We start from the raw sequence: 10,158 nt of genomic DNA on the forward strand, positions 1-10,158 counted from the left end.
CGGGCTGCCCGGCTGTCGGTGCGGATGTACCTGAGGGGGTCGGCGGGAGCGGTACCCTCTCCCTCGGCCTCCGTCCCCGCAGGACGGGCGGTGCCTTCCCAGCCGGGTTTTAAGGCTTGAGTAGGGGAAACCCTGCGTGACGCGAGATGCCTGGCGGCAGCCTCACCACCGCACGGAACGTTTGCAGCCTCCTGAAGGGAAGGAAGGCTGAGGGTGGAGGGGCAGAGCGGCTCCCGCCCGGCCGGCACACCGGCAGTACCAGCCCCGCCGTGAGGGGGTTAGCGCTCGGACGCTCTTACCTCAGGCGCTCGCTGGTCAGCCCGGCACTGGACCGCGAACAGGCGCCGCCGCGGACGCCCAAACCGAGGTCCTGCAGGCTCTCAGGGCCCTGCCTGCTCCGGCAGAAGGGTTAAGTCGGTTCTGCGCATGCGCCTGCCCTCTCTCTTCCGGCGCTGATCATGGCGGAGAAGGAGTAAGTGGCCGTCCCGCCTTGGGACAATCCGCTGCCATCGGTGGCTGTGGCGGTGCCTGCACCCCGCGCCCGCCGCCGGCATGCTGCCCACCGCCTGTCCGGTCGCTTAAGTCTCCACCGGCGATGCGGGAGGGCACACCGGCGGCCCGGGGCCAAGAGCGGCGGGGGGATGTGGCCCAGCGCGGCGCGGCTGCTGCCGCCGCTCGTCCTGTCCCTTCCGCAGGCTGAGATTGCTGCCGTACTGGCTCTCGGCGTGGCGGGGAGGGGAGGGAGAGCTCGCCTCAAACGCTGCTTGTGGGTGAAGGGCCCGGGACGGCAGTTCCTCCCGGCCGGGCGGGAGGTCAGTGCTGCGCTGGGATGCGCCAGGCGTTGAGCGGCCGGGAAGTCCTGGCTGGATACGCGCAGGGTAGGAGCCTGCCCGGGTAATTACAGCTCTGCAAGTACTGGTCTTGCAAGCTCTGTCACATCGAAGAGTTTAAAATCTGAGTTTAAAGGCTTGTGGGATGAGTTGTGGAATGCTCCAGAATCTTTTTCTCTTAAAGCAACCGCCGAAGTCTTTATTATTCTGAGAGAGATTTTATTACAGACTAGGTTGTAGCAGGAGCGGGTAAAAGCTGTCAGACACTCAAGTGCTCTCAGTCTTTGTGGTTGAGTACATAGGTTTTGTGCAGTTCAACTGATGTGCCAGACTGTCTTGTCGAGTACAGAAGGTGGTCTGTTAAGGCTGCTTTGGAGCATGGTAAGAAATGGTAACAAGGAAGATGCCTCAGTGAACTGGCTCAAGGCAGCAAGGCCTGAATATGTTTTGTGTTAAGAGTTTATATTGGTGTTTGTCATGTGTAACTTTTTTCCAATGTTCATGTTAACTAAAAGAGTGGTGTGGGTTTTTTTTTTTTCCCTTTTGATTTAGAGCAAAGAAGGTGCCATCGGTACCAGAAAGCCTGCTGAAAAAGCGGCAGGCTTATGCGGCTATGAAAGCCAAACGTCAGAAGAAGATCTTGGCTATAAAAAAGGTGAGTTTCATGACTTCTTAAGCTAAATTGCTTATCTGTTGCAGTATCAATTTATACTGGTGAGGTGACACAAAGTTTATGGTGTTCAGGCGTAGCACATTAATGTGTTCTTAATGTCTTTGACTAAAACGCACCTTTTTCTGAACCAGTTCTGGGCAGAGTAAGGGCGAATTTGTAGAAGACTAATCTTAACAGACAAGGGAACGTGTTATGTATAGCCTTTGTGAGGGTAAGCTTGCTGTGTGATAACATTGTTGAAGGTAAAGCAGCACTGCTGTGTAAATCTTACAGATTTTCAGGAATAGCAGTGAGAGCGATTCTAAATTCCATGATAACAGGCAGATCCTCTTTTAATGTGTTATTTGCAAGAATTTGTAGAACATGCTATAGTGTTTGAAGGTGCTTTTCACGTGTTAAAAGGCATTATATAATCTTAAATAATTTTAATTTGATTTCAGTTCCGTAAGGCACAAAGGAAACTCATCTATGCAAAAGCCAAAGCATACCACAAGGAGTACAGGCACATGTATAGGCAGGAGATCCGGATGGCCAGGATGGCCAGGAAAGCTGGCAATTACTACGTTCCAGCAGAACCTAAACTGGCATTTGTGATCAGGATAAGAGGGTAAGATTGACTACAGATGTAAACAATTTTATGTTCAAAAGCACTGAAATTGGCTTTCCTGCTATTTATCTGTTTTGAGGGCTTGGGTATGTGAATAAAATCAATCCTTCTACTGGTGGTTTGGTATATTGTTGACAGAATATTGTACGTGCACCAGAGCTGTGTTTTAATTAAGTGCAAAGTCATTATGCTGGCTGTGTCTGCTCTCCTTAGCAATCCCTGATTTTTAAGAAAGCGTCAAGGCTGCAGATGCATGCACAGTTGCTCCGTTTCGTCTTAATCTTACTACATGCCAGTATTCCCTAATGTACTGCCAAGCTTTATTTGAAGTGTTTGTTTCACTCTGCTTTGATAAAGTGTTAGAGAAAAGTATTGGAAGGTGTGATGGGAAGAACTATGTTCAGGAGAGCTCAAAGATAAGTTTTAAATTGTTTCAGTATAGTTTTTATTTTAATTCTTTTCATGGAAATAGATCTGTTTTCACTTAAATATATAGACAGTAAATTTACTTAGGTTGTTTTGTGTAATTGTTAAAATGGGGTTGCGTTTCTTACAGAAAGGATATTATGGTGCTTTTTTTTTTTTAACCTGATCCATTGTGTTTTCTGGGATGTAGATAACAAAGGCTTTTTTCCTGTGTCCTCTAGTACCAACGGTGTCAGCCCAAAGGTCCGCAAGGTGTTGCAGCTTCTCCGCCTGCGCCAGATCTTCAATGGCACATTTGTGAAACTCAACAAAGCTTCCATCAACATGCTGCGGATTGTTGAACCCTACATTGCGTGGGGGTGAGTGAGGTGGCCAGTTCTATCAAATCAGGGTGTGAATGCTGTCTGCACTTTGCTACACTAGACTTGCAGGGTTCCCTTGTGTTCAAAATCTTTCCGTGTCTTCCGTGTGCTTTCCCTGTGTTGAATTTTAAAACTTGGATAAGGTAATGCTTCAAAAGGTAGTGCTTGCGAGAGGATTATACTAGTACTCTTGGGAGCTTGGTGTAAGATTTGCTTCTCAGTTGCTTTTGTGTTTACACTTGGGGCATGCTGAAATAAATCTTAAAATTGTTTGTTGTGGAAGTTTCATTTGGGAATGTTAACTTGGAATGTGGTTTGCAGAGACGTAATATTCTTTCTTTTTTACCTGTTCCAGTTACCCCAATCTGAAATCTGTGCATGAACTGATCTACAAGCGTGGTTATGGCAAGATCAACAAGCAGCGCATTGCGCTGACCGATAATGCCCTGATTCGGAAACGCCTTGGTAAATAACTGCTTCACTTTAACCATCAGGAAACCAGCTTCTTGCATGTGGATGCTTAAGGCAAAGCAGGACAACTGTCCTTATTTGTCTCTGGGAATAGTAGCGATGGGTTAATAATCTGTTTCTTAGTACAGAGCAAGCTGGAAGTTACTTTGATTGTTAAGTATTGGAAACGACTGTAAATCGAATTTTACCATTTTAAATTTAGAATTCTAACTTCAAACCCCTTGACCTTTAATGGGTCAGTGAAACAGTAATGAAAAGGTGCTGCAGCAGGAAAGCAGCTTATCATAAATAGCTTTGAAGTTTCAAACCTAATATTAGACATTGTTTGTGTTTTAGACCTCCCTGTCAGAAGAACTAACTAGTGAAAGTGATTAGTGTGTTAAAGGGTGGTAGTCAGTTGTCAGGAAATAGACTGCTCTGTGAGGCTCCTTCTTTTCCAGTAGGAATGATAGCAAACACTGATGCGTGTCTCATTTTTTGGCACTTCTGTTTCACTTTAGATTGGATAGTATTGTGTTCGTTCTCCAGTGCAATAGATAATCAATTCTAAAAGTACAAGTATTATGCGGTAATCACTTTCCTCTTCAGCAGTGTGTTTTATGAGCAGTTAACTTGTAACATGTCACTGAAGACTCTGGAAAGGCTTAAGGAAATGTTATTGCATTACTCAGCAGCATAAGTAGTTCAGTGAATTTCTGTGAGCTACACACAACTACAGTTTGTGTATTTAGCTTTTCTTCAAAGAACAGTTGTATTTTCTTAAGATTTACTAAGCAGTGTTTGGCATTTGGATTTTGTTCCTCATTGCTGGCTACAAATATTCAGCAGTTGAAACTGATGCCTCTTGCCAGATGTAGCAATCAAGTAACTTTGAGTTGGCTGCCACAAATCCATTGTAATTGGAAAAGACAGACATTGGGTGTTGGGACAGAGTGTGTGCTTTCTGACTTGCTGAGTGCATCAAGATAAGTGGGTATGACAGTAATAACTCAGTAATTTTTACCTTGTTATTGAACAGTGGCTCTGCAACCTTTCTGAAAACGTTTCTGCATTGTAGGAAAGCTTGGCATCATCTGCATGGAAGATATCATCCATGAAATTTACACTGTTGGCAAGAATTTCAAAGTTGTGAACAACTTCCTTTGGCCTTTCAAGTTATCCTCTCCTCGGGGTGGAATGAAGAAGAAAACCATCCACTTCGTGGAAGGTGGGGATGCTGGTAACAGAGAAGATCAGATCAACAGACTCATAAGGAGAATGAACTAATGCTAAGGTATTACTGACGGTTAATACTCCCCACTGTTCCATCTCTGCTGTGTAGGCTGTTGCTGTTACTGGTTGAACATTCAGGTTTAATATATATTCAGCCATGCTTGGGTGGTACCTACAGCGTAAAGTTACTTGGATTTTATTTTTAAAGCCTTATTAAAGCTGAAATATTTGTGAAGAAGTTAAATCTTCTTTGTTGCTGTTGCGTTTGGGAAGTATAAACATTACCAATAACTTCTTTATTTACCAGTAACTTGTTTTAAAACCTTATTTGGGTTTTACAATGGGAATCCCTGAGATCTTGACTGATATTTGCAGCCCTCATTAATGAATTTTTAATATGATCAAAGTCTTGTGATTGTAAGTACGGTGGTTTTTTTCAGATTATTTAATTTTTACTATAATAAGCCTGTTTAGGGCTGGTCTAAATTTTCAGCTTGTTCAAGCTTCAAAATGATTCAATTTAAGCTTTCATGTTAATGTGGCCAGGATGGTAATTTTGGCAGACTAATGTGCCCATTTGAATAGTCCGCCCTTTAGAGATGGGAAGGTGTGTTAACGCTTGAAGCAGTTTGACAGTGACAACTGAGTCCTGAAGTTAGCATCTTGTTCAAACAATCTGTCTTGTCATCTGCTGTTGTTCCTCTGCTGTTCCTGCTTTGATGAGAAGCCTGCCATTCAAAGCCAAAACTCTTCTCAGAATTCTCATACTTGCCGTTGCTTTTTCCACCTCTTTTCACATACTAAACTAGCTTTGATGTTGCCCATATTTTATTTCAGTCAAGGATAAATGCCTTTTTGGTATGACAGTTATGCTGGAAACTTCATTGTGTTAGGATGCCTGGAAAGAATAATAAGGCAAAGACCCAGTTTTCCCCAAACTAGTTCCTTCAAAGGCAAGAAGGTTTTTCAGTTGGCTTGGGTTTGTTTTGGGGGTTTTGTTGTTTTTATATCAGATGAGCAGCTTACTTAGGAATTCCTAACTTTGTGGTGTTTAATTAAAAAAATAGTGGGGGGTGATGCGGCTTTGCAACTTAAAGCAGGTGCAGTTGCTGTTGGGATGAGTTCTCAGAAATAGAATTCTCTGAAGGGAGGGAAGTCTTCTTTTTTTTTTTTTTTTTTTTTTAAAGCCTCTAAAAATGCTTTTATAGCCCAAAAAGTAGTGAATTAAGCTCACTGAGATCTTCTGTCTGTCCAAGGAGCTAAACGAGACCTGTGAAATACCTTTCCATTTGGCTGACAGGTTGCTTTGTGTTTTTCTTGAAACTTTTGTTGGCTGTTTTGCTTCAGCTTCTACTCCTGCAGACTTCTTGCACGTTGCTTTATTGTCTCCATTTGTGAAGCAGCAGTTTTAAAGCTCTGGTTTCCACTGGCACATGAAAACCTTCACTTTAGGCAGATAGTTGCCTACTGGTGACAGTGTTCTTAAGTTCTTTGGCCCAACTATGGGAAGAAGTGGGTAACTTTTGAGGCAGAATTTCTGCAGTGATGTTAGGTTACTCACACTAGCATTCTAACAGTTTGTGCCAGCAGCAGCACAAACAAGAGGTTTAGTATTCAGATGTTTCCTTCAAGTTAGTGGGTGAGGCTTCATAGCCAAGACACAGCAAAACTACTTTTTACTTTATGTTCCTGTCTGGTTTCCGAGCATGGGACAGAAACTGCTGATTTTATTGAAAACCTGCAGCTTTTCTGTCACTATAGATCCCTTTTCCTCTGTCTTCACTGACAAACTGAAGTATACTGGTGATCTTGAGTTTTCAGGAACATTTCTGCTGGAGGGAAGCTTCTAATTCACTAGTGCAGTGGCTAGAAGTGTCTGTGATGAGTAGTATATTGGCAGAAAAACTGGGGTTATTCATCTGCCTGCTTGTGTTTTTCATTGGACTTCTAGCTCAGCACCCCATGTATGTATTAGGGCTTTACTCCATCTTTCTTATTTTATCCTTATAAAAAGTTGTTCTGTTTGGACTGCAAGCAAATGTACCTCTGGTGTAAAGCTAAGATAATGGTTTGTTCTCTCCCCCCTGTATTTTCTATTCCTGCTATTTTCCTACTGTTCTGAATAGCTTACATGTTTAAGATACAGGTAACCTACGTGTAGGAAATAGAAGAATGTTGTAGTTAATACTGAGGGTAATGGGCAACTAGAGCAGTAGGTTCAGGTGAGATATTGGCAGTATTCTACATCATTCTGAAGGGTCACGTGTCTAAAGATGGCTGTGTCTCTTCCCTATACATAGATGGCTTCCTACTATTTGTTCTTTATTTCTTACAACTAAAGTGGTAGTCTCAAATTTTAAAAAAGCTCACAACACAAACCACCACTGTCAGTACCAATTCCTTCATATAGATTGGGGGAAAAGAGCATAGTACTTGCTACCAAATTTTGGCAATTCATTATTAGCAAGATACTGAATTTCATTAGCTTTCAACCAGACTTTACAGGAACTGGTCTTGAGTCTGCTTTTGCTTTCGTTCTTGTATGTAAATGGTCCCTGAAAGGTGCTCAGCAAAAGTTAAAATGCACAACGCCTTAGTATGTCTTGAAAAATCAGCTTCCCTCCTGCTGTGCTTTTAGACAAATAGCAAAATGGGTGCCAGTTTCTACCAAGGTAGAAATATTTATCCTATTTGTTCTAGCATTTGAAAGCTGTTTTATGAGTAAAGAGATGTGAATACAGTAGTGTGTAAGACTACTGAATTTTTAAATCCAATGATTTAAAATTCTGTATTCTCAGCCCAAATTACAAACTGTAGAAATGTATGAAATCCTGGGGTGGCCAGAATAGTTTCAGATCTACATGTGTCTAATGGTACCTTTTTTTCCCTTTCAGATTCAGATGCCCAGCTGCAGTCTTTAAAACTCTGGTCTGTTAATAAAAACATCTTGCACAAAACAGTGTGTCATCAGGATTGGTCTCTTTGTCATTCTCTTCTCTAGTGCTGGCTGCTATGTCAGCCTGAAGTAACCTGTTTCAGGGAGCTGTGTATAATTTGAAATAGCGGTATGTAGATTACAGTACCATTTCACCTTCATTTGGAGGAAGAAGGTCTGGAAGGATTAATGTGGGCAACTGATTAGTTCTTGAGTGGCAACAATTATTTGTGTTAAAAGTACAGTAAACTGAGGTGTGTGCTGTTGAGTGGCCAGGATTCCTACTTGGTTGTAGTGCACCAGAACGCTGTGTGAGAAGATTTTTCTATGTAGGGAAGAGGCAGGGGTAAATCGAGTCTTACTGTGTTAAAGTCATGATTGTAAGATCATATTTACATTGTTGGCAGTGTTTTATTGGAGACCACAGACTTCCTGAGGATATGAACAGTGGTTGCTAATGTGTAGGTCCAGCAGCATTCAGATTGGAAAGCTGGGACTGGTAAAATGCTCACTTCTTTGCATACAAACCGACTTCTCTTGGGGGCATGCTAGCAAGGGAATCTTGGCCTGCTGAGAAGGCCCATACAATGTATCAGTGTGTTGCATCTCCTCAGGCTGAAATGCTTTTCTCACTTCTAGGCACAGGCTGCATTTACATTACCAGGATGTTCATAAAATGCTAGCTTATTAAAGTTTGCCAAAAGCCAATTTAGTTTTTAAATGTGATTGTACCTTACCTGAAAATAGCTTTTGTTAGTGTAGTAGAACTTAAGCAAAACAACCAACCATCAGGTGGGTCAGTGTTTCCAGATACATAAGCAACTTGAGCTCTTAAGATGTGAAGTGATAATTCTCCTAGTTTAAGTCCAGCTCCAAAATCTAGCTGTTTGTTGGTAAATGTGAAAGCACGAACACCTTTGTCCATTTAAGCTATGACTGCACTAAATCAGAACTTAGTAGCAGTTCCTTAGAGCTGCTCAGCACAAGTAATTAGACTACTGATAAATGCTTGGACAGTGTTTAATGAGCGCAAGAGGTGAAACCATAAAAGTAATTAATTTGTCTGGCATGTTTGTAGACCAATAAGTAGTATGATTTACATGGCAACACTTTGATAAGGTCCTGTGTGCAGGTAAAAAATCACAGTGAAAAACAGTAATCACTTTACACTGTTAAAAGGGAAAGCTAAGGGTTTGGTTTGGTCTTGTAAGAGAACAGTCTGACTCCTTTCAGCTTCAAACAGCACCACTGAGCAATAGGATTCAGGTGTCTGGGATGTCCCGGGAGGTTTTGTTGACTTCAGTATCCTTGTTTGATTCAGTCAGTACAAGTCTTCCATTACTTTGCTACAAGGTCTTCACTTCCCTTTGACTCCTACAGACTTGTAACAGAAAAGCATTTCATGGATATAATCAGACTTGATACGATACCTGTAGAAAATAGAAAGATCAACTGGTGAAGTTAATCAGTGCTGTAGGCCCCAAATTGCCTTTAAAGGGTAGATGCACAAATGCAGTGGTGAGGAGAAAGTCGATCTGCTTCTCATGGTACTCCAGCAGCTCATTTTTCTTTCCTGCCTCTAACATGCACTTTCAGATAACAGCTGCAAGGTGTAAGTACGTAGCGTGGGAAATAATACCCAAGCGTGGTTGTGTTTAGGCTGGTAATCCTGTGTAGTTTGTCACCACCTAGACTAGGATAGCTTTGGGGATTTTTGGTGTTGCTCTTGGGGCATGTCCTGTAGTAGGCAGTTACAGAAATGGCTCACGAGCCCAATAGTTAAGGTCAAAATTTGTACTGGAATTGAGGCACGAGCCACAAATTAAATGCTCAGATAGTACATTTTGAAGCAATTATGAGGTAACTGAGTTAAAAAAAAAGCGGATGAAGGACAATCAATTGGTCCCTGAACAATAAATAATGCAGATCCTTTGTCAACATTCTGTGATAAAGTTCAGGTTCTTGCAAACATGCTGTTTTCTCGCTGTCTGTAACTGCCAGCTGCTGACACATTCTGGAATAAAATTTCTATGAACCCTTATCCTCTTTCACAATGACCAACATCTTCCTTATTTTTTTTTTTCCCTCTTCAGAAGTGAAGCCAGAAGCTTTACCTAATAGCAATTGGAGAAGCAACAGGAGACCGAAATGCTAACAACTCACAAATTTTTCAGGCATGCAAAGGTTTACAGGCTTTACAGTTAATTGGTGTTCCCCCTTTTTTTCTTTCCTGGTGTCCATACAGCCTGTTTCACTATCACCAACTGTTAAGTCACACATCTGGAAAGGGGATGGGAGCCTATCCCAGGAATCAGTGTTTTGAGCGAAAGTGAGGAGACGTGATGGATAGTCAGCTGAACATAAGCTCCCACTTGGCCAACTGCAATTCTTGGATGCAATAAAAAGGGAATATCGAATGGTATGGGGGAGGTAATACTACTTTTGTTCCAGTAGTGCTTATGCTAGTGCCAAATGCAGTATCCAGTTCTTGTGCCAAAAATCAAGCACATGCCTTACAATACTCAGAGAGCTTTAAACTGAATAAATTAAGGCAGACACAGTTACGAAATGAGAATCTACCTATAATTGCCTCTGTGGAGAAAAGTAGTTTGATAATAGAGAATTCTTTGATCTAGAAAAGC

At 42.2% G+C, this 10,158-nt stretch overlaps 1 protein-coding gene across 1 annotated transcript; it reads left to right on the forward strand.

Moving 5' to 3' along the window:
- The first annotated feature begins 419 nt into the window (after positions 1-419).
- Positions 420-7,554, forward strand: RPL7 (ribosomal protein L7). Its single transcript, XM_084280203.1, has 7 exons — positions 420-472; positions 1,383-1,485; positions 1,944-2,110; positions 2,758-2,895; positions 3,254-3,363; positions 4,427-4,642; positions 7,476-7,554. Exons 1-6 carry the CDS (start codon positions 459-461, stop codon positions 4,633-4,635), a joined length of 741 nt encoding a protein of 246 aa, XP_084136329.1. The 5' UTR covers positions 420-458; the 3' UTR covers positions 4,636-4,642; positions 7,476-7,554.
- Positions 7,555-10,158: the final 2,604 nt, after the last annotated feature.

This window comes from Gallinula chloropus (genome assembly GCF_964237585.1).
Source record: "Gallinula chloropus genome assembly, chromosome: 2".
In the NCBI taxonomy this organism is placed as follows: Eukaryota; Metazoa; Chordata; class Aves; order Gruiformes; family Rallidae; genus Gallinula; species Gallinula chloropus.